This window comes from Artibeus jamaicensis, unplaced genomic scaffold (genome assembly GCF_021234435.1).
Source record: "Artibeus jamaicensis isolate MK-2021 breed Jamaican fruit bat unplaced genomic scaffold, CSHL_Jam_final contig_685, whole genome shotgun sequence".
NCBI classification, from domain to species: Eukaryota; Metazoa; Chordata; class Mammalia; order Chiroptera; family Phyllostomidae; genus Artibeus; species Artibeus jamaicensis.
This window is the reverse complement of record NW_026521924.1, coordinates 24,881,931-24,905,497: the sequence shown is the minus strand read 5'-3', so window position 1 is coordinate 24,905,497 and position 23,567 is coordinate 24,881,931. Positions and strand designations below refer to the sequence as shown.

Sequence of the window (23,567 nt, the reverse complement as noted above, 5' to 3'; positions counted from 1 at the left end):
CCGCACTGCCCGCGTCACTGCCCTGGCACTTGGGGGCCAGGATTAAGTCAAACAGGACTGGCTGAACACGGGGACTGCGACTCTGCCACAGTCTGTCTGATGACCGGTCGGCCACCACGTGGCTACCAGGCATATGGCGTGTGCAGAGTGAATACGCGGAGAAAGGGGTGATTCACGTCCCAGGCGGGGTGGAGCCAGAGGGTGTAAGATTTCATCATGCTACTCAGAACGCCATGCAGTGGTAAACTTACAAATGGCTTATTTCTGGAATATTCTATGTAACGTTTTCAGACCATGGTTGACTGCAGGTCCAACTGAAAGCACAGAAGGCAAAACCGAGGACAAGAGGGACTTACTGTACTTCTGCCCTCCCGAGTAAAGGAACAGGAAATCCTCTCCACAGCTGACAGAACAAGAAACAGAGGCGGAAGTGCACAACGAATGTGACAAAGGTGATCGGCAGAGACGCTAAAACAGCCATAAAATATATTACAAGGATGGGGGAGAAAAGATGGGGATGGTGATAGAGGAAAGTGAAATCCTCCACTAGCCTAGCAGGAGGAATGTGATCTAAAATGATAAACCAAGGAAGAGCAGGCTTAGCATTTTTATTTAGAGCTCGAGGGAGTGGCCAGAGGGGGCGGTTAAAAGGATCAGAAATGGTTCTCTCCAGGGAGTAGGCTCTAGCAGGGAAAGCGGTGCGGAGGGCTATCTGCAGTTTAAGTACCTGCAGATATTATTGGATAAAGGTGTGTTAAGGGAAAGGAGAAAAGATCAAAGGAAAGACAAGCAGGAAGATGGGTGGGGGGAGAGAAGGAGGGAGAAAGGACAAGAGTCAGCGAGCCCTGTCAGGTCACATCATCAGTTTGTCCCGATTTCCCTCGTCTGTGAAGCGGCGCTAATAAACATGCCTTCTCCGGGTTGTCGCGCCAAAGAGGTGGGGTCGGGAACTCAGGGTGCTGGGCACCCTGGAGCGCTGGGGTGGGGGTGGGAGGTGCGGACTGTACCTGGGTCGAAGAAGATGATGGCTTTCAGGCAGGCGTACTCGTTGTCGTCGATCTGCAGCTCCTGGAAAGGCAGCACCAGCTCGTCGAGGATGCGCATGGACACGCGGCTCATCTCCGCCAGCTCCGGGCAGTGCCGCGGGATGATGTAGTCGTTCCCTGCGTGGTCGGAAAGGGGAGGGGATGGGAAGCCGCCTGGGTGTGCCCCTGACCCCCAGCTTTGCACAGGCCCTGTCCCTTGCAGTTGCCATGCAGCTGGTGCCCCCTGGGGACTGTCATACCCATTTTACAGATGAGGAAGTTGAGACTCAGATTGGAGGAATGGGTTGCTCAAAGGTAAGGACTGGACCTGGAGCCTGGCTTTCTAGGACCCTTCACATCGCCCAGGCTCCATTCTTCAACAAGCCCCTCCACAATGATGACATTTCAAGGCTACTTGGAAGGCACCAAAGCACCAAAGGTAAGGGCCACGATCCTGGAACCAGACTGCTTGGGTCGAAGCCCAATTCTACCACTAACAAGCTGGACATATCTGGATAAATTACCTTCTATGCCTTGTTTGTTTTTTGTCATCTGTAAAATGGGGGTAAATAACAGAGTTTACCCCATAAGAAATGTTGCATTAAAGGAGTTTATATTTGTAAAGTGTTCAGACTAGGATCTGACCCATACTGCGATCTCTAATAAGCGTTAAAATAATAGGCAAACATGCCATGAAGGTGTAGGTGACACAGGCTGGGGTTTGTGCCATTTCTGGCTGCCTCTTGCTCCTGCTCCAGCATGCACATTGGAACACACGAGTAATTCCGGGGACAACCCTGAGTGTGCCCGGATGGGCCGCCCCCTCACCGAGCAGCAGAACGTCCTTGAACACCATGGATCGCTTGGTGGCTCCGAGCAGCAGGTGCTCGCCGGCGTGGGCTCTGAGCAGCGCCACCTGGAAGGGAGAAGGGATGCTGCCTGGTGTCTGCACCCCTGGGAAGGCTGCTCCTCGCCACTCACTGGCTGGGCAGGTCAGCAGCCTGCTCCACGTGCCTTTACCTGCCTGAACTACCAAATGGGCCTCAGAAAACTGCTGCCTTCTCCCCATAACTGACCAGACCAGGGACCTGGGAAAGATTCAGCAGGAACCCAGAAGGGGAAAGGACATGCACTCAGAGGGTGGAGACCAAATGCTGACTCTGACCTTGAACTTCTGTGTCCTTGGGCAAGTTGCTGCTCTCCTTTGGGCCTGGTTTTTGTGCCCAGTGAAACTGTGACAACACTCGGGGTGGGCTTTTCATTAGAGGTTCGAGGGCTTTCATCAGACTGTGAAGAGGATCTACTACCCTGAAAATTTTAAAACTGTGGGCCCCAAATCCCCACCCACAGACAAGCTACAGAAGATTATGAACCATGTTTATAAGAATGCAGATTCTTAGGCCCTATGATCAGATTCTGATTCTGTCTGTATGGGGTTGGGCCCAAGGATCTGTATTAAATAAGCTCCCCAGCTGATTCTGACATGTGCCATGGTGTTTGGGCCGTCACCGCTCCAGAAGATCTCCAGGGCATCCCTCACTTGACATCGTAAGGTTCTAGGATTCTGGGAGGGAGTTACAAGACATTGGGTGTGGATGCTGGTTCCCAGCGAAGGCAAAGGGATGAGCACTGGTCCTTGGAAGGGGATGAGCTGACAGACCCCTGCCCTACAGAGAGGACAAGGCTGCCTCGGAAGACTAACGTCAGTGGTAGGAGCCCAGCCAACTCACAGGACACGGCCCCCCCTTCCAGGGCCACCTGCTTCAGTGCTTGCGTGAGATCCAAAGGGTGGGGACAGACAAACTAGGAGCAGCCTGGTAGTATCCAGGGTCTTATCTGCAAGGTTGGGTTAGGGAGTTTCGAGGTCTTACATCAGGCTAAGTTCCAAGGGAAAACTGCTTTTGTTCATGAATTCATTTGACTGTTCTTTCTTTTGGTCATCAAATGTTAAGTGCCTACTAAGTGACACTTTTTAGACAATGGGGGCACAATGGTGAAAGGGAAGGGGAAGGGGAAGTTGGAAGGGGAAGGGAAGGGAAGGGAAGGGAAGGGAAGGGAAGGAAAGGGAAGGAAAGGAGGGAGAGAGAAAGTGAGAGAGAGAGGAAGATGAGAAGAGGGGAGTGAGGAAGGAAGGGAAGGAGGAGGGGGAGGGAGGTGAGGGTCACGTGATAAAGAGCAATGGGACAGGAGTGACCGCGTACACAGCGAGGTCAGAAGGCCTATCTAAGGAGGTGAGATTGTCCTAAGGCACACAGTAAACATTCAGTAAATATTTGTATGAAGGAAGGAGGGAAGAAATGGCCGAATGAACAAACGAGCAGCCGGGCTAACTTCCTCTCCAGATCTAGCCCCCGCCGGGCGGCCCCTGTCCTTCCCTAGTCCATTTCCCTGTGGTTGAACCTTGTGGGGGCGACCGGCAGAGAGGAGAAATGGCCCACGGGAGGTGTGAGTGTGTGTTCCACATCCAGGACGAGGACGCTCACTACTGAGCACTGCCGTGCTCCCCACCCGGGATGGCGCAGTTTGGTCACAGAACCGGCGGCTCTCACGCTGAGGGGCCGAGGACCTGGCATCAAACCCCAGCTAGGCAGCGGCCTTGCTCTGTGATCCTGGGCAAATCGCTCTCCCTTTCCAGGCCTCAGTCCCCTCGTCCGATGCTACCCAGCCTTCTAGATTTCCATAGGTTGATGCCCCAAACAAAACGAGAAGTAAACACACTTGGAAGGTGGTTCCTGGGGCAATGTCTATAGATTTGGGGTGTCCTTTGGAAGACAACCCCCGATTCTCCCAGGTGTGCCTCCTCCTCCCCCTACCCCCATCTTAAGCAAGATGGGTTCCTTACAGACCTACCATGAATGGGGAGCTGGGAACCCTCATGGTCCCCGGTCCTGTCCCCTGACATGGTGGCTGTTCTGGGGGTGAGCGGGCAGGGGGTGGGGTGTTAATGATTGTCCTGTGCTACTGGCCACCCATCACTGCTCTCTGAGAATGCTCTGAGCCCCAGCCAGGGAGGTTTGGGTGGGAAATCGAGGTTAACAATTGTTCAGCTTGGGGGTGTCTTGTTGCCCTGCTGAGCCCCTGGGAAGGAACAGGAGGGATTAAACATTAATGTAGACTCTCCAGCAGAGGGGACCGGGGCCAGAACATGAGGAGCAGGGGAGAAAGCAGGGGCAGCTCTGCCAAGATCCCTGCCCTGCCATCCCTCCCAGTGCAGGAGGAATCCACGTGAGAGGACATCCGACCCAGACCCCCGAGCGAGGCCGAGGACCAGCCAGATCGGTGTTTGTACGGCATGCCCTGCCGCGGGATGCTAAGTGTTCCAGGAGGGTCGGGGTGTCAGAGGATTCAGAAGCCCTGGGTCCGTCCACACAGTTCAACAGCCGCCTTACCTGTGGGACTTCTCAGGGGATCTTAACAGACCGACATGCATTGCCAGTCTTTCATGCAAAACAGAGAATCAAATGCACCAGGAGTTGGTATCCTGGCCCTGGGTGACTCCGAGCTTCCCTCAGAGCTGAGCAGGCGCCCCCACCCAGCTTTCCCTTCCCCACCAGACCCACAAACATCCTCAGTGGCCTAATGGGATGCTAAGCCGGAGCCAGCATTTGCAGTATCTCAGGAGCCCATGTGTCCTCACATGCTCCCCTACCCCCGCAGTCCCCGTGTTCCCCTGGGACATTTTTAGCGTGCCAAAGAATGTACTCCGGAAAATAAAACACTGAGTTCAACCCTCTTGGTGGAGCACAAGGGAGAAATTGACATTTAGGGAGGCCAGCTGGGGCCTGGGCACTGCGTGGTCCTCATCACGTGGTTTGCACTTTTCAGATGGTAATGACCTCAATGCTCCCAGCAACTCTCTGAGGCAGGTATTATAATTTCCACTTGACAGATGAGAAAACTGAGACTCAGAGATAGGAAGTAATCTGTCCGAGATCACACAGAGAACCAGTCTTAAAACCAGGGCTCAGTCCCAAATGTCCTGATTCCTGACCTCAGGCCCCTGGACTTTGGAGCTTGCTCACCTGGTTCTAATCTCAGCTTTGCTGGACACTAGCTGTGTGACCTTGAGCAAGTTACTCAACCTCTCTGTACCCCAGTTTCCTCACCTATAAGATGGAACTAATAACAGCACTACCTCATAGTGTTGTTGGAAGGATTAAATGAGTTAATATTTGCAAAGCGATTTAAAAAATTCCAGGATATATGAACACTATGTTCATTTTGTTAAAACAACATCAAACCAGCCCAAGGTTCTATCCCAGGTGGGCCCCTCCGCCCACGATCCACGTCAGCCCGTACCTGGTCGTCCAGGGGGAGTTCGCAGAATGCTGGGATGTACTTGGCCCACTCCACGAGCACCAGCAGCTGCTCCTTCATGGACTCGCACACGTCTGCGATGCTGGCGATCTTCTTTGCCCGGATGTCGCCATTGATCCCGGAGACAGGGGAGGTGATCTGGGGGGAGAGGAAGGAAAATGCTGGGGAAGGCTGGGCCTGCCCCACGCTCTCTGAACCCTGCACGGAGGCCCCTCCTCAGACGGTCTCTCTGCCTGGAAAGGGGGAGATGGGCTGTGCATGCCTTCTCAGCTCTGGAGGAAGCGCAGGAGGAAGAAGGCTGCAGAAGGCAGACAGGAGGGAGGAGGGCCCTCTCTGGGCCTTCACCTGCTGCCATCCCGACTTTTCTCCCACCAGCTCCTTAGAATCCCAAGGGACCCCTCAGCCCTAGGGGAGAAGCAGGGCAAAGATAACATCCTCATCTCATAGATGGAGAAACCACAGCCCACGAGAGGTGCTGTGACTTGCCCAAGGTCACACAGCAAGAGGCTAGCTGAGTCCCAGCTTGCTGCTCTGTCCACTTGTTCACTTCTCTGTTCTCTTGGGGCAAAGCTGGCCTCAGGCGCTCAGTGACAGCACCGGCTCTGCTTGGCCTGAGCAATGCAGGCAGCGGCATGAACGGCAAAGTGCCCCAGGACACCAGGCCAGGTTCAAGATTCGTCTTGGCTACTACACCGGCAGTGTGACACTGGACTCTGTTTCCCTTCTGTGAGAGCTGAGGGTCCTTCTAGCTGCTGCTCCAGGGTTTGGCCGGAGAGGACGGGGTGGAGGTGACCCCTCTTCAGTGTGTGGGGGTCCCAGGTGGGTGGAGGAGTCACCCCGGTACCTGCTGGGACAGGACCTCGGCCTGCAGAAGCGCATTGATGGAGGGCAGACTGCTGTCCTCATAGCTTGACCTGCGAGTGCTGATCCGGTCCCGCTCGTTCTGCACAGCTGTGAGGACGGCAGAGGGAGGTGAGGAGGGAGGGCAGGGGTGTGGCAGAGGGGAGGGTTTTCGCAGGGCTGATGGGGAGTGGGTGAGGTGCAAGGGGAGAGAGTTCAACCCAGAAAGAGGTTTCTGCAGGGCTGCCCTCCAGCGAAGGAGACACAGCTGGAGGTGGGAATAGGAAGGGGTGTCCAGGGGGCGGAGCCCGGACCGGTGTGTGGGAAGGGCAGGATATGGATCTAACCCAGCTTGTGGAAGAACTTTCCAAGTGCCAGAACTGCCCCAACACAATGCAGTGCCTTCAGGAGTGATCCACCCATCACTGGAGGCATGCAAGTCAATAATGACTTGGCAGAGGGCTTAAGATGGGTCTTGAGCATTGAAGAAGGCATATGTCTAGAGAGTAGGTTTTTAAGCTCTGTTTTGGGAAAGGGTCCCTTTCTTTCCAGGGGAAAGCATGCAAAACATGCAAAATGAACCCTTTTGAGTGACACAGGATAACCCAGGGATTCCTGAACCTCAAGGCAGAAGGTCTAGACAAGGGAGCTTGAGGCCACACCTGGCCCGGCAGCCTCACCCATCAGCAGGAGCTGCATGTGCTCTGGACTAACCTTCTCGGAGAAAGCAAAGAACACTGTCCTCCTTGCCCCACTGCTGGGCTCTCTCCCAGGAACTCAGAGATCTGGGACCTCTGTCCACGAGGGCCCCATACCCCACTGCACGTCCCCATCTGGGCCAGTCCTGGCCGAAGATGTGAGAAGGACCTTCTGCTGCCTTGGCCTGGCCCCTCGGACTCAAAGAGGCCTCCCTGTGCAATGAGGCTCGGTGGAAGCTGGGAGGAGGGAGGGCGACATGGGCAGAGACCCAGGCCCCGTTCCATATTGCCACTCATTCCGTGAGTGCGGGTGGGAATCACCTCCTCTCTCTGAGTCTGAAGTGCCCCATCTATCAGCTCTTGCCTCCCAAATCTGCCCCTCTGCTGTGCTTCCCTTCTCAGGAACAGGCAGGTTTCTTCTCCCACTTCCAGCCTGAGAGTCTCTTTCTCTCATGGACCATCTCTACTCATGCCCCGCACGGCGTCAGTCAGCCTTATGGACTCCATCCCAGCCCCCGCTCTGTCTGGGCCCTGCCTTCTCCCCACCGGTCCCTTTGCTCTGGCCTTGCCCCTCCGGCCTGTGTGCCTCTCAGTGAGCTAACTCTGAACTCCGCTCGTGTCCCTCCACTGCTCAAAGCCAGTGCCTCCCCACCTCACCCGGAGAAAAGCCACAGCTCACCCTGTGGCCCTTTCTCTCTGGTCTCCTTTGCTCACTCTGCCCCCAAACCTGCCCCCACTGCACACCTTGCCACTCTCCACCAGGGCCCTCAACACCACCGTTCCCACTCCCTAAAATCCTCTCCCATACGGCTTAGCTTCACCTTCATGTCACTCCTGCCTCTGTGCAAGTGTCACCTTCTCAGAGATCCCCTCTGATCACCTGTCTGACGTGGCACTCCCTCCTCATGCTCTGCCCTTCACCCTGCTTTATTCTTCCTCTTGGCACTCACTGCAGAAGTCTATGTTCATTTCTTTGCTCTCTCTGAGAAAGCTACAGACAGAACTTCCTTCCTCTTGCTCACTGCTGTGGCCCCAGCGACTAGAACAGAGCCTGGCGCACAGTAGGCGCCCAATCAGCATTTGTCGAGTGAACGACAGAAGGTGCCGAGTGCCCTGTGCCCTGTTTCTCAGGGCAACATCGACATCCCGGCCATTTAACTGTCTCCAAATCTCACACGTTGTTGAAATCAGAGAATGAAAGTCAGACAGTCTCACAGGAGTCGGGAGTCAGTGAAATAAAACAGAAGTCCCAAGATAAGGAATCTCTTGGGAGACCCACCACCCTGCCAGGGGCCCGCTCCCAGAACCACTCCCCAGCACTGGTCCTGCCCCGCCCGCCCCGCCCACACCGCTCCGCACCCACGGGGCTGCGGAGGCAGGCGGAATAAAAGGGCTGCTGTCAGCAGCTGCGGACTGGGCTCCTCAAGGTTAGGCCGGCCTTATCAGTGCCCGGCGCGAGCTCAGTCACGGAATGATGTTTTCCAAATGTTTGCTCAGTATTAGCAGGGTCGGGGACCTAATGTAACTTCTATTGAATATTAACCAACCTGGGCAGAGGTGGAGAGGAGGATGAGCTTCTCTTCTCAGAGAACCCCTGGCTGGGGGGCTATGGGGGCGCTGAGCTGGGGTCCCAAGAAAGGCCCCACCAGCAACCTCCTGCACCCCGGCCCTGCTTCCTGGTCTGGGTTTCCGATGCCAGGAGTCTGACAGTTGTCCCAGGCCCAGCAGCTGAGGCTCAAGAAGGCGCTGGGTTATAGGAAAGAATTCTCCACCTGTGGTTGTGCGCACGGGCCCCCAGGTTTCTCTCTAGAGTCTTCGTCACTCCAGGGAACCCACTTCCAGCTACCACGGAAGAGCCTCTGGCCAGGACCCACAGGCCCAGGAGGTTTAGAGCCCTTCTCTGGGGTCGAGAGGAACTTCCAGGAATCTGGACCCGAGATGATTCCCATGCTTGACCCCCCTCACCCCCCACCCCCAGCTTCAGACCTGGAAGCTTGGTGTCTGCCCAGTGCTGGGAGCCTGAGTTCTAGTTCTGACCCAACCCTGGAGCCAATCATGTCACCTCCCAGGCCTCAGTTTCCCCATCTGTAAAGTGGGGAGGAGAAGGATTTGATGGCCTCATATACACCTGTCTGGTCCACAGATTTTGTTTTCAGCACATGCCTTCCTGTCCCTGGGGACTACTTTTTAAGATAAATATGTGTGCCGTATGCCACATTATAATTTGATATCTGTATTTTCTGCAAAGTGATCATCCTCGAAAGTCTAGCGACCACCCATCACCATACAGCTGGCCCCTCGAGGACTACTTTGGGGTTTCAATACCCAAACCCTGCTAAGACCATCAAGAGGAAAAATGAAAACTCGTCTCAACTCTGCTGATCCCCGCGGCTTCCGAACTCTCTCTTGGTTCTGGGAACTTCAACCAGGCTGAGGAGGGTGTTGGGACTGGGACACCTGGGTGGGACCAGTAATAGCCTCAGCTTCCCAGAGTCCGACCACCGTGGCTGCTGCCCCGGCCTCCTCTCAAAGCAGCCAGGCCACACGTGCACACAACACAACCTCAGCCCAGGCGTGTAACTAACCACCAGCATTCGCTCGCCCATGCTGACTTGCCACCAGCCAGTTCTCCTGTCCCCCTGGCAGAATGCCACCTTCCTTGAGCCAAGAAGCAATGGCTATTTTTAAGGCTAAGCTACAGCAGGGTGGCGTGGTTCTCTCTCCCCTTCCAGGTACCAGGATATGGGCCCGGGTCTCCTTGGAAGTTTTGGGGGAAGACCAGAAAACAAACACACGGGCTCCCATGTCTGTGGTGACGTTTGCAAAGTGGGAGGGATCATTACCAACCCTCTCCTTTTATAAAGTTCAGAAGGGGCAGAGACGTCCCAGAAGGGACACACATGAAAATAACTGAAAGCTTCACAAGAGACGTACATAAAGGGTGACCACAGCTGGGTGGGCCACATACAGTCTAGGAAGGCTGTCAACCCTTCTGCCGCCTGCCTGGCACAGGCACCAAATTTTCATATGAGAGAGTCATTCTCCTGAACTTAAAATCTTAGACTGCGGCGGGGGGGGGGGGGGGGGGGATAGAATCACTGACTATTAGAACCACAGACTGGTAGGCACTTAGACTATAGTTCTCAGTCTCCCTCTTGCCACCAGCTGTACAAGCACAGAGGGGTGGGCAAAAGTAGGTTTACAGTCGTGAGTGTTCGAAACAGGGTCTACTCTTGAACTGTTATTTACTGTTGCAGCATTCGTCATTGTTATTAGCCTACTATTGCCCACCCCTGTGTATCACATTCCCATTTGTAACATTTCTCATTCCATGGAGTGATCCCCAACTTGGAGGTGACGGTGGGTGGCAGAGGCTCACCCCCCGTGGACACTGGGCAGGGCGGACAGAGGTGGGGGCATGTGCCCTTTGGAAGAGCCCCTGCCCCGCTTGGGGAACCGCTGAGGTCTGGGTGCTAGAACTGTGCTGACAGCAGAAGGGGCTGCTCCTCGTCAGGGTCAGCGGGCCCCGGTCTGCCAGCAGGACTCGTGAGCTCAAACCGAGGCCCTGTTAGGAGGAGACACAGAAGACGTTTTCTAGGGCGAAAGCAGAGAAAACAGGGTCTCGGAGGCAGACACAGGGGAGGAGAGGCTGCGTCCCTGCTGAGTCCCCATCAGGCCCAGACAGGCAGGGCCCCGGGCTCCTGCTGAGCAGCGGGTATGCAGGGCTAGACCAAGGGTTTGGCTGGGGCGCCAGACGTGAAGGCCCACGGCCAGTCTCAGAGCTGAGAAATGTGAGGCGAAGGGAGAGAAAGAGATTTGAAAATGAGAAGCAGCTAAAATATGGTTGCTTCCTGAGCTTGTGCTACAAAATTCCTAAATGTTTCTGAGGTCTGGAGGGCAGAAAGTAGGCAGCATGGAGGTATCGTCCAAACATCACCAAATTCGAGTCTGTAGCTCTGGGGCCAAACCCCAGACCTTGCATCGGCCAGCTGTGGGGCATCTGGCAAGTTGCCGAGCCGGTCTGGGCCTCCGCTCCCTCATCCGTGAAAAGAGGGAACAACGATGGCACCAGCCACGTAGGGCTGTGGAAGGATGGAGGGCACTGTCCATCGTGGGAAAGCCCAGCCCAGGGGTTGGTGTCTGCCAGTATCAGGAGGCCGGGACAGACCGCACGCAACGTGCTCCAGTCTCCCCCTCTCCACCCCCAGGACAAGCTGGGCACCTTGTTCCCGTTCCCTAGAACATGAAAGCCTGACTCACCTGACACTCAAGAATGATGACTGAGGAGCTGGGACTCGCCCTTGGACAGGAAGCTCAGGAATAGAGCCTCCCTCCCATTCATATTTGAGTCAGGGTGATACACGGACGTTTGTAATGCCATTCTTTACACCTTTCTTAATGTTTGAAATTTTATATATATATATGTGGGTATATGTGTGTGTGTGTGTGTATATACATATGTGTGTGTATGTGTGTTTATCAAACAGATAAAACCACCTCGAAGTGGCGCTGGGAACCCAAGTAGCTGAGAGTGGGAGCTTATCTCTTTGAATGTTCTCAAGACCAAGCCCAGCCCCTCCCTGTGGTCAGATTTCTAGGCTCTTCCTTCTCTCAGCCATTAGCCAGTCACCCTGGGGCCTGTCACCGAGTCATAAAGTCGTGGCCGCAGTTGTAAATGACTGTGGGGAGTGGTGGGGGGGGGTTCGGGTGGGGCGGCGGCAGGGGGAGGGCCGAGGCTCACCTTCCTTCTTCATGCCAGCCCGGAAGCACTTCTTGAGCCTGCAGTAGCGGCACTGGTTCCTCTTGTCCTTGTCCACCACGCACTGCCGACTGAATCTGGGGAGGGCTTTGGATGGTTGGATGCAGAAGGGACAGCCCTCCCAGTCCCAGGCTAGAAGGAGACCTCTGGCCATGTGGGGGATCCCCAGCCTCTTTGCTCCAGTCCTTCCCCCCAGAGTTCTCCTGTTAACCATGAGAAAGGCTCTGTGGCATCCAGCCCTGTCCTATTTAATGTGGAAAAACTGAGGCTCGGAGCTGCAACACGGAGACCTGGATTGCTCAGCCTGGTGGTAGGGCCAAGCCGGAACCCTAGCCCCTGCCCCTTGAGCATCAAAGCACCGCTGTTTCCACTCCATCCTCTAAAAGCCCAGAGCCAGAGCAGCATCCTGGTTACAGCTCGGGGTTACTACTTGGTCCACACAAGCCACTCTCTGGAGGGGGACATAAGCAAAGACAGGGCCCCACAGTGTTAATGGGTAGAGCCCTGAGCATCAGCCTGGACTCTGCCATTGATTCAAGCTGGGCGACCATAGGCAAATGCCAAACCCTCTCCAAGCCTCAGCTTCCTCCTCTGTAAAATGGAAATAGTAACAGTAACCACCTCAGAGGGGCGTTGACAGGGCAAGATAATATGTGGATGGAGCTTATAGAATAACCATGCTCATAACCAGTGGCTAGTACTTTATTATTGTTGTCGCCCAGCATGGCAGATCTTTTAAAGGAGGGCTCTCTAAGGCTTTAGGAATCCCTTGGGGTAGATGGAAAGGCCTGGGGCCAGTCTCCTATTCGCCCCAGGAAAAGCACCAGTGTGGGGGATGGGCCCATCTTCAGAGGCTTAGAGGCAGCTTGATCCTAAGCCTCGTGGATCCTTACTGGCTAAATGGGCAAAACAACGAGTGAGCACGTAGGACTTAGTGTGGCACCTGCGTGTTACGTGTTCATTAGTGAGTGAGTTCCCACCTGGATCCACAAGGCCTAAGAAGCCAGAGGAACAGACCTCGGAGGACAGACACCCCTGGGACCTGATCGGGGGGAAGACAGACCCTGGGGAACACCTGCCCAAGGGGTGCTCACTTCCCTGCTGGAGAAACCAGGCCCCTGAGAGGGGGCTCCGCACCTGCAGGAGTACATGTGGTTCTTTCTCACGCTCCTTCGGAAGAAGCCCTTGCAGCCATCGCAGCTCGAGGCGCCGTAGTGCTTGCCTGTGGCCCGGTCCCCGCAGATGGCACACAAGGCGCTGACACCCAGGCTGTTGGCCGCATTGAGGTTGGCACCTTCTGAGGGAGATGTGTCTGCCCAAGAAGAAAGAAGAGTGAGGGCTCGGGGTGGGGGTGGCAGGGCACAAAGTCACCTCCCAGAGGCCCTGTTCTTCCAGTGGCTTAGACTTACAAACCAATGTGAGTGCTGCAAGGCTCTCCCCAGGGCTTCAGCCTCAGTGAGAAGGACACACTGTCCCCACTCTCTCGGTGACCTTGGGCAGGCCCCTTGGCCTTTTGGAACCTGTCTGGCATAGCTAACTTAGGGCTGTTTATGACAGTGACCTCACAGAGTTGTTTGTGAGGCATGGTAGAGACAGCTAGCCCCGCTTTCTCTGGGAAGTAATGAAAGACTGGCTACCCCCAGGATGCATCCAGCCCTTATGGGCCCTGATGGACTGGGCAGAGGGGCTGTGGGAGGGACAAATACTCCCCCAGCATCTGCCCAGAGACAGGTCCTGCCCCTCCCTTCTCCTGAGTAACTAGGGCTGGTGGTCTCAGCTTGGTGCCCAGGGGCCTTGCCAACTCTCCTGGGAAATGAGGAGGCCCCGAGGGCAGTGGCTGCAGCACGTATGTAAATGTGAGGGCTATCAGAGGCAGGTGGCAAAGACCTTGGATTGGGTGCTGTGGGCTCTGGGTGCTAGTGCCGATGCTACGGCTAACTGGCCTGTGACCTTGGGCAAGTTTTTTCCCCTTGCTTTAATTTCCCTGGGGCCTAGGTTCCTCTTAATGTAAAGAAGGTAGTTCTACTTGTCCAACGGTCTTTAATTTTTTTTTAAAATTTCAGTAGCCAAACTCTCTTCTTATAAACAAATCTTCCACCAGGAATAGACCTCTGGAGAAGATGGTAAATACTATGTCCCATCTCCCTCCAAAATGCATGCACGTGCACACCACACAAAGTCATACCACGTGTGTTTTCACAGGAACCCTGTATCTGGCCTTGAATTCCTAGGGAACATCCAGCTAAGAACTGGAGAAGGGTATTGTGCCATGTTAGGAGCACAAACTCTGGAGCCCTTCTGCCAAGTCTGAGTCTCAGCTTGCCCGCTTTCTAGCCCACGTGACCTTGGCTGAATTAATTAGCTACGAGGAGAAAAGCACCCTAGGGCTGCTACGGTGACTCAGTGAAGTGTTGGTCCCACCATAAGCACTGCCACCAGCATCTGTGAAGTTAAAAACTGTTCTGCAGAGGAAACCTCTAAGAGCAGGAGAGTTCCGGCCTCCACGCAGCACAGACAGCCTGCATTTCATTCCGCTGTCACCTGGCTGAACTTCTCCTCGACTCCCGAAGGTGCGCGGGAGTGCGGCCCCCTCCACTTGGTGAATTATTCCCGGAGATGGGGATAATTGTTAAGCCACGCTTGTGCCCTTTCTCCCTCAGCCTGGCCTCCCCAGACCCCCGGGAAGAGCTGACCCCACAATTTGTGGCCATTCAGGTTGAGGCTGGGGGAAGGGGTGCCCACATGCTGGGCAGCATGGGCTGGGTGCTGCCAAGTGTATACTTCACCCCGGGGATCAGCTGATGGGTCCCCTTCTCCAGGTGAGAACACAAGGCTCTGGGAGGGCAGGCGCTTGCCCAGGCTCCTCACACTGCTGCTCACAGGAGCCAGACGTACGCCCCGGGCGGCCCGGATGACTCTGGCCGTGACCACCATTGTTGGGGTGTCTACTGGGCCTGTGAAGCAACGACCCCCTGTTGCTGCTGACTCTGAATTGGAGGTGGGGGACAGGTGGGGAGCTATCCTTGGGCCTTTGAGCTAGCAGCCCAGCACCTATGCCAAATATAACCTCAAAACTCTGACCACCTCAGACTCCAGCAAAGAACGTGTAAAGCCCTCTACGGGTGTTCAGAGTTCCCGAGACGACACATGTGCAGCCAGGACCAGTTACCAGTGCTATGCTCTCAGGCACCTTATTTCATCTTCTAGGGGGCGGGGGAGGGCAGGTGCTATTATTATTCACATTTTACAGATGAGGAAACTGAGGCTCCAACAGGACAGGATTTATGCCAGAATTGGAGCCCCGGTCTTTCTGGCTCCGGAGCAGGAGGCTGCCTGCCTTCAGGACACCCAACCTGGGGGTTTGGCCTCCGTGTTGTTGGGAGCGCGGACGCCCGGGAGCGGGGACGCCCGGGAGCGGGAGGCACGAGCTCTGGTGCGGGGTGGGGGTGGGGTTGGTGGTAGATGGCGCCAGCCCCAGGGAGCAGCAGCCTGGGGCTGGGTGGTGGCCAGGCGTGTGACAGCACACCCTGTCCCCGTGGGGTCACACGGCACCCTGCCTAGTGCAGCAGCTCCTTGTTTACCGTTTCCTGCATGTTTTTCCCTCAGTTTCTTCACGTGACCCCCACATACTCCTAAAAGCCAGCCGGCGAGCAGGTATGGGGTGATTAAACCCATTCTGAAGAAGAGGCCAGGACAGGGGAGGGGACATACCCAAGGTCACACAGAGAGTTGGTGGCAGGGGCAGGTGAGCAGCCGGGGAGCTCGACCACGGACAGTGCCCACTGGCTGCAGGCAGGGTGGTCCCTCTTTGTGGCTGAGCCACAAGGACCACACGCCTTAGAGGCCTTGGCTGAAGCCAGAGGCAGGCTGACCTCACACAGCTGCCACCCCTCCTCCCCCAGGGCTGGCCTGCCACCAGTTAGGGACCTTCCTCTCCAGAAACTTCCTGGCCTCCAAGCCTCTTTCCTTCCCCCACTTCCTTGGGAGGAGAACCATCTCCCCGCCTTTGGGGCTCTCGGTGATGTGGGAACAGATGTGTAAACCTGGGAGACACATACAAGCAACGAATCTGCTCAAAGACAAACAGATGTGCTCCTGATGAGAATCTCATATGGTGGATGGCGACGTCCAAACCCTGCACATCACGTCTGCACATCGTGCTGGCCAGAGAAGGCCGCCCGGACAGGGGCGTGCACACACACACCAGCAGGCACACGCAGGGCGCGGCTCGAATGCCCCCGCAGGGAAACGCAAGGCACAGCAGCAAACCCGCACCCATAGCACGTGTGTGCAAACATCCACAGACCAAGTATACATGCTCACTGCCGCCTACACACCTAAGCAAGAGAAACACAGACACCTCTGGGGACACCAACGCACACAGACCCACTCAATGAACACACACAAGTGAAAATGGACGCAGAACAGGTGCGCACAGACAAACGAACACAAATATGCAAATGGTCCCCACAGGCACGTGGCTGCCAACCCAGGATACCACCCATGCACCTGGAAACCCAGGCGTGCTCACCGCACCAGGAGGCGGCCACAATCACACAACACGCATGCGCGGGCACACATCTAGCAAAACTTCCCTGAGACCAGCGTTTTGTCCAAGTGCGGCATTTGCCCCAGGAAAGTCCCAGACAACCTAAAGCCCAGTTGTGCCTCCATCCGCCATCTCCCGGGACTGCACGTACCTGTCCATCGCCCTGGACCCAGGCCCAAGGGATTCAAGAAGGGGCCGTGTTGGGCCCAAGTCCTAGAGCTGGATGTCAAGAGGGAGCTCACTGCCATGGCCTTGCTCCCAGTGGCATGCTGAGCAGGCATGACTTTGGGGTACCAGGGACCGGAAGGTCCTGGCAGGGGCTCCTGGGGCCTCCTTTTGCTGGAGATGTGCCCATGCAGGCCTCCCCTGCCCCGAACGCCTCTGGTCACCGTACCTGGGCATATTCCCTTCACCTGGCAACACCTGTGCTACCTATCGAACCAGCCTGGCCTCTGTCTCTCCTCCTCCTCCCAACCCAGCACCGAGGGCCGCAGACCCGCTCCGCGACCTGGGCACACCTGCCCCCACCTACCATTGCCCATCGTCAACACCTGCACGTTCTCGAACTCCAGGGTGGTGTAGGCGGGGTCCAGCGCGGCGCTGTAGTCGGCCATATCCATGTCGACAAGGGTCTTGGAGAGGCGCATCCTCCCCCTCCACGCCTGAGTCCCTTGCCCTGCCCAGGATGCCCACCTTGGAGGCTCCTGGCTGAGCTGCCCCCGCCCTTCACCCTCCCCACCGTCTCCTCCCAGGGGCACTCTCTGCCTGCCTGCCTTTCCGACTGTCCTCTGGGAGGATCTCCCAGGAGTCTTGGCCTAGCGTCTGGGAGGGGGTGGAGGCTCTGCCAGGGAGGGGTGGGGGTTAATGGTTAATCGGCTCCCCCACTGGTGGACAGTCTGGGCGGGGCCGCGGGGATTTGGCTGTTTGTTGGTTTCTGGCAGACACCCGGGGTGCCGTTACAACCGGTGGGGCCTTAACTCACCAATATTCACTTATTGATTCGGCAAGATGGAGAGGCGGCTCACGAGCACTCATTTGACCCCTGACTCAGCCACCCTCCAAGTCACTGTCACTCCAAGTCAGGCAGTCTAACTGATATGCTGGGCCACTGACGGCCACCACTGGGGCGCCCAGACTCAATGCCTTCCTGAATCACCGACTGCTACCCTCAATGCTCTTACGGAGATAAGGCCGCCTCCTGGTTCGTGAATCACAAACCTAAATCCCAAGCTCCGGATGCCAATCTTCTGGATCCTTGTCCCTGGAGCTCCCTCCCAGCTTCCCACCGGCTTTGGGAGCAGAATGAATCAGATGTTTGGTAGGGCCAGACTCGCCTTCGGTTCCACTGCCCTGCTCCCCGTGACCCCGCCATGGCCACCACAAGTCCCCACAGCTGCTCCGGATCAGACAGACGCCATCTCTCATTTCCTGTCACATCCTCCTGTTCCCTCCTGCCCCCCAGACAGGCAGAGACAAGGACCCGCAGCCCCACCGACCTGGATTTGCACTTAGGCGCCTGCCACCTACTAATTGTGACTTTGGGTAAATGATTCTCCTCTGTGTGCACTTTACAGAGGAGGGAACCGAAGCTCAATCAGCCTCAGGGTGGTTTCAGTGCCCAGTGAGGTGGCATCAGTGAAGCACCAACTGTCGCCCAGCAAGCGTCCTTCCCTCTCGCCCTGTCCTGTCTCCCTTGGTCCTCTCCACCCGCCCATCCCTTCGGAGCGGTGGCACAGGAGTGCCACCAGGCAGCAGCGCAGAGCCCACACCTGGGTCCTGGTCTGGTTCCATACTCTGCTGTTGCCGAAATTCCTAATAATTTCTGAATGTGAGGTCCTGCGTTTTCACTTTGCTGGTCCTGCCAGCCTTGAGCTCATGGCCCACCCATTTCCCTTCCTGCCTCCAGTCCTCACCGCCCTCTTTACCAACCCTTCCAAGAGCACCCAGCCTAGCTGAGGAGGCCAGGTCGCAAGGTGGAAGGTGGAGCCCACTGGGCAGAGGGAGAAGGACTGAGGCTTGGTGGCTGGGGAGCCTGTTCTCCTCTGCCAGCTGAGAGGACCAAGGTGGCGGGCTTTGGTAACACCGTGAGCAAGAGTAGGGGAACTGCACCTGGCCGGGGGGCTCGGCTGCATCGCTGTCTTGAACACCAGAGGGTGAGGGGTCGATCCCAGGCCCAGATGCACATGGGAGAAACTGATGCCTGTCTCTCTCTGTTTCTCTCCCTCCCTCTCTCACACACCCTTCTGCTCTCTAAGATTAATAAACATATCCTCTGGTGAGGATTTTAAAAAAAGAGTGGGTAAATGCGTGAGAGAGCCAGTTAGGGAGAGGAGGTGAATTAGTGACTGAGGGAATGAATGAGTGGGTGAATTAAAGAATGAATGGATCAGAGACAGGGCGAATTAACGTGTGAGGCGGTGAATCAGTGAAGGAGTGAACTCAGGAGGGGTGGGCGGGTGAATAATGAGCAGGTGAACTGCAGGGCGAGTGAACTGGAGATGAGGCAAATGAATGTGGAGAGGAGCGGACTGACGGGTGGGCCGGTCAGTGACAGGGGATTAATGAGTGAACGCATAGACGGGGGTGAATAGCGAGCAGGCAAGCCGGTGGGAGAGGCGGCGCGTGGGTGAGGGTGTGTGGAGCCGCCCTCATCGTGTTCTTTCAATTACTAGAAGCTTCTTCTTTGCCCCTGTAGCTTTGTTCACCGGGTTCCATCTTCCCGCCCAGAGCTGAGATAACTGGGGTGGGGAGTGAAGGGGAGCAATTGTTCAGGAGGAGAAAGAGGCGACATTTGTCATTAGGAGCCCCGGGGTTGGAGTTCACTCTGCCATGGTTCGGATGACTTTGTTTACATCACATCCCTCTCAGGGTCTCAATTTCCCAACCAGTGAAATGGGGAGTGGATCCTGGCCCATTTGTTCGCAGGTCAGGACGAGAGCCCCAGGGAGGGAGAGGGTCGGGGGTGTCTGATCCTGACTCCAGTGGCCTCAGGGGCAGTCTGGGCTGGAGCCCTGGCCGAGGGGTGAGTGCGAAGAGGAAGGTGGGGCGGCTCCAGGGGAATGGGGAGTGCCTCCAAGGACTGACTCGAGGTCTGGCCACCTCTCTGGCACCCATGACAGGCCACATGCAGCTGCCCCCGTCACAGCCCAGCGATGCACGGTCTCCACGTGAGGCATCTCACCGACTCTGAGAGCCAAGCCCCACACTTGCCGACGTGCACTGTGATTGCTGGCATGCCCGAGTTTAATTGGTCACAAAAATAACAATCTCTCCACCTCTATAGATGGTATCTTAGATCAATGAGGTCTCTGATCAGCTAGGGTGAGCCACGCCATACCTGACCCCTCACACACAAGAACTACTGGCGGACAGCCCGCACGGGTGGACAGGCTGCTAGGTGTACAAACCGTGATACACACTCTGCCAAATGCACAACACGTCTGACTGCTGTCTGAGGCACATTCCAGAAACCTATTTGTCCCTCATCCACTGCAACCTACCCCTGAAGTAAGTCTACACACTCGTGAACTACGTGACCTACATAACCTATTACGTGCATGACTGGCCCCGCCCTTAGCTGGCCCTGAACAACATCCTCACGCTCCTCACAGACACAGCCCCCACCTGTAAGAATGACGGGCTCTGCCGTCTCAGGCAAGTTACCAGTTTGAAAGCTGGCTTTCTTCTTCCGTAAAATGTGCGTAGCACGGTGCAGTGTGACAATTAAATGAGATGCTATTATAAGGTTCTCAGCCCCACCCCACACCACCCACTCAAACCCCACTCCCTGAGGGGATGAACCACAGACTGGGAAATCAGAAAGACCCAGGTCAAAACCCAGGCACTGCCAGCTTCCCAAACTCTGCTCCCCCTCTCTCAGCCTTAGTTTTGGCATCAGACAAATGGGTCGAAACCTTCTCCTCGGTGACAGTTGGATGACAGTGACAAGTTTAGGCGTCCCGTGCAACAGCAGCAATTGCCGTCATCGGTGGTTGACTCTTGACCCTCTGGCCACACGGCCTGTGGGAATCCGGCCCCTGCACGGGAGAGTTCCAGGGGTGCGTGCCCAGCCGTGAACAAACCGTGGCCTTGATGCCATCAACTCAGCAGTCCTTTTTTTTAATGTTCATAAGAATGTATTTGAGCCAGACTGATGACATTTGCACGGGAGCAAGATCCCAAATGCCCCCCAGCTGCCCTTCCTTATCTGTGCCCTGCCCCCTCGGGCTGTCAGACCAGCGCCCCAGGGGCCAATGAAAGACCTCGGGGCTCCCCTCGGGGTCCAGCTCCTTCATGGAGCAGATGGACAAACGAGGCCTCCAGGAGGAGAGGGGGGTGGCTTTCTTTTAGCACTGCCCTGGGTGGCCAGGTGTGGGCTGGGGGAGGCTGCAGCCCCAGCTGTGCTAGGCCCAGAGCTAAAATCTCTGCTTATCTGCTCGGCTTTCCAGATGACAACACTGAGACTCCAAGAGGTGAAGTGACTTGCCTAAGATTGTAGGGATCAAAGGAGGAGGGGCTGTGATTTGAACTGGAGCCTGACTCCAGAGCTGAGGGCTTCACCTGCTGCAGGCTGCTTCCCTCCTGGACTCCCATAAAAAAAAAAAAAAAAAAAAAAAATCTGGAGCACTGAGCTGGCAGGGCCACCGTCCCTATTACCACCCTGGAGCTCAGGAACCTAAGAAGCAAAGGGGCCTGTCCCCGGCACTTGGTGGTTCGGGGGCATCCTCCAAACTGTGGCTATCCTGGGCTGCCTGGGGCTTTCACTTCCCCTGGGTGCTCACCTCCCCCACCTGCCACTGGGGAGCACAGGGTGCAGGAGTCAGGGACTATCAAGACAAAGAACAAAAGTCGTGGGGGAAAGAAGCCAAACCATCTCCACTCTGGGGTAGGGCCCTTCAGCTTCGCCCCTTTGAAATTTCAAATTCCAGTTTGTGGACAAAGTCCTAAGTTTCTCACAATATAGGTCCCCAACCACTGACCAAACTCCAGTTCAGGCAGCCAGCAGGCCCGGGGCTGCTTCCTCTGGCAGCTCCCAAGGTCTGAGGAGAAGAGGTCCTGGCCCCGGGGGGCCCTTCAGGCCGTCCCTGCAGCCCCATCCTGCCCACAGGACTCCTGCACCCACCTGAGAGGACAGCCCTCCTTCTGGAGCTGGGATCTGACTCTCCCAGGTACTGACAACAGATACCAGGTAGGCACCCTCCCTGTTCTGGGCATCCTTTCTACCCCTTTGACTCCTAAAACTCTGCTCCTGCCACCCTCCTCCCCCTGGAGTACAGGCCTCACAGAACTTTGAGACTGGAAGGGGTCTCAGCCAACCCCCACACTTGGTGGATGGAGACACGGAGCCCCCAGGAGTGTGGCAGCTGGCTGCAGGTTGAACCACAGACCTGGGGTGGGAAGGACATGCTCAAGGCCACACAGTGGTAGCGGGGGAGATGTGCCTTAAGACGAAGACCAGCTCTACGAGGACCCCTTTTATCCACTGCAGCCCTGCAGGGCCCTGGCACTGCCTCCCGTAGACCTGGGATGGTGGTGTGTTTGTCCGCCCAGGGACTGATGGCCACAGGGTTGCCAGGGAAGTGCTTCCAGAGAGGAAGATGAGGGAGCTTGGGGCTGAAGGCCAGTGCGTTGGGAAGGAAACAACATGCATGTGGTTAACTGATAACTGAGTCCCATCCTCGGGCCCCCAGGAGCCTTCCTCCCTGTCCTCAGCACGATTAAGACGAACTTACCTGCCTGCTAATCATTGCTGGGCCTGTTGATTTTGCCTTAAAAAATTAACCGGGCATGAGTTTGCGGTTTGCCTCACCCCTAACCCCGAAAAGGCCGGGGTGGGCAGGAGGCCACCCGGGTTACGCAAGAGGCCGCTGGCCTCCCCGTGCACATCCTCCGCTTGCCCTCCGGAGGGGAGGTTTTGCCTAAGAGTCAACAGTTTGCTAGTTCCCCCTGTTCTGGGTCCTGAGCAAATTTGCTCTGTTACCAAAGAGAGATAAAGGCAGCTGCGGGGAAGCTTTCCAAACAGGGATGCGAGGCGGCAGCTTCTGAGTCGGGATTCGAGAATCCTGCACTGTCAGAGCCAGGAGAACCCCTCGCATAGGTGGCCTGGGGCCGTTCAAAGTGGGTTTGGAGGTTCTCCAGAGCCAAGGCAGGTGTGCACAGGCCCCGCTTCACCGGGCATCTGCCTCTTAGCTGTGCTGTTCCTTAATAATTCATTGGAAAGCTTGAGCTAGCTATGGGTGGTGAGCACCTGACAACTGCAACTCCAGACTCACCCCCTCCCTCCCTGTACAATGGGGAGATGGAGGCTGGAGGGAGGAAGGGACCTGTGCATGGACAGAAGGCCATTTCAGGTGTCCTGGGTCTCCAGCTAGCATAGGGGGACAGGAGCTGGTTCTGGGACGCAGAGATGTACCCTGTGTATTAGTGAACAAGATGGTACTTCAGTGCCCTCCTCCATCACTCCCCCTCCCTCCCGGGGCCAGCTCGGATCAGAGTGGTGCCCGAGACGACCAAAGGCCTGGGTCAAGGGAACTCACCTGGCTTTGGGTCCTGTGGATCCTCAAGGAGCAGCCAGGAGCTGTAAACCAGGGGCTCCAAGTTATAACCCATTTAGCCATGTCCTCTCTCTGCAGGCCTCAGGCCACAGAGAAGGATGCAGAGCCCTACCCTGACTCTCTCGACCTCTTTGCGCCTCAGTTGCCTCACCTTTAAATTGGGAGTAACAACCCCTAACTCACTGGGTTGTCGTGAGGATGAAATGGATGGCAATTCGTGCAATGATACCAAGCAGATGTTTCTCAAGCGGCTTGGGGAGCTTTCTGTGGGTTAACTTGTTCATCCTTACAACCCCTCTGAGATGGGCAGTGTTTCCATCGCCCAGATTTGAAGCACAGAGAGGTTGAGCCACATGCCCAAACTCACACAGCTTATAAGAAAGATCTGGGATTCCAAGCCAGGCAGTCTGGCTCCAGACTCGGTGCTCCCAACCCCGAGGCTACCCTGCCCTTCCAGGGCACACAGTAAGTGCTCAATGAAAGCTGGCCAGTATGAGAGTAAAATAAGCCCCATCCCAAAGCATAGGCAGGCTTTATACATGGACTATGAGGGCCAGAAGGCGGGGGAAGGAAGACACGTCTCTGGGCTGGAGTGGGCAGGGATGGACTCCCAGAGAGGGTAGCATGCTAAGCAGAGAAATGTCCAGAAGTGGAGAAAGTTTTGTGGCCAGAGAGCAGGACATTGTGGGAGGTGCTGACCACGACTCAAGAGGCAGAGAAGAGAATAAGGTCAGAAAAGTGATCAGGAAGGAGGCCAGGAGGACTTGGGTCCCTGTGGGCGGGGCCTCCCCACAGGCTGTCTCCTGCCTGGTGGCTTGTGACTTC

The 23,567-nt window shown here is 56.1% G+C and overlaps 1 protein-coding gene across 5 annotated transcripts in view; it reads right to left on the bottom strand.

The window, feature by feature from the left end:
* HNF4A (hepatocyte nuclear factor 4 alpha) overlaps positions 1–22,812 on the bottom strand; it is a 29,598-nt gene extending 6,786 nt beyond the window's left edge. For 2 of the 5 annotated variants that reach the window (XM_037164627.2, XM_037164633.2), the window contains exons 1-7: positions 16,721–16,981; positions 12,777–12,951; positions 11,622–11,716; positions 6,187–6,293; positions 5,325–5,480; positions 1,854–1,941; positions 1,008–1,163 (exon numbers count right to left, since the gene is read on the bottom strand). In XM_037164627.2, coding sequence (XP_037020522.1) covers positions 1,008–1,163; positions 1,854–1,941; positions 5,325–5,480; positions 6,187–6,293; positions 11,622–11,716; positions 12,777–12,951; positions 16,721–16,835 — 892 coding nt within the window. In that variant the 5' untranslated portion in view covers positions 16,836–16,981. Of the gene's footprint in view, positions 1–1,007; positions 1,164–1,853; positions 1,942–5,324; positions 5,481–6,186; positions 6,294–11,621; positions 11,717–12,776; positions 12,952–16,720; positions 16,983–22,724 lie in introns of those variants that run through there. The other 3 variants (XM_037164631.2, XM_053671054.1, XM_037164630.2) reach the window with 3 other exon arrangements.
* Between the last annotated feature and the right edge of the window lie 755 nt (positions 22,813–23,567).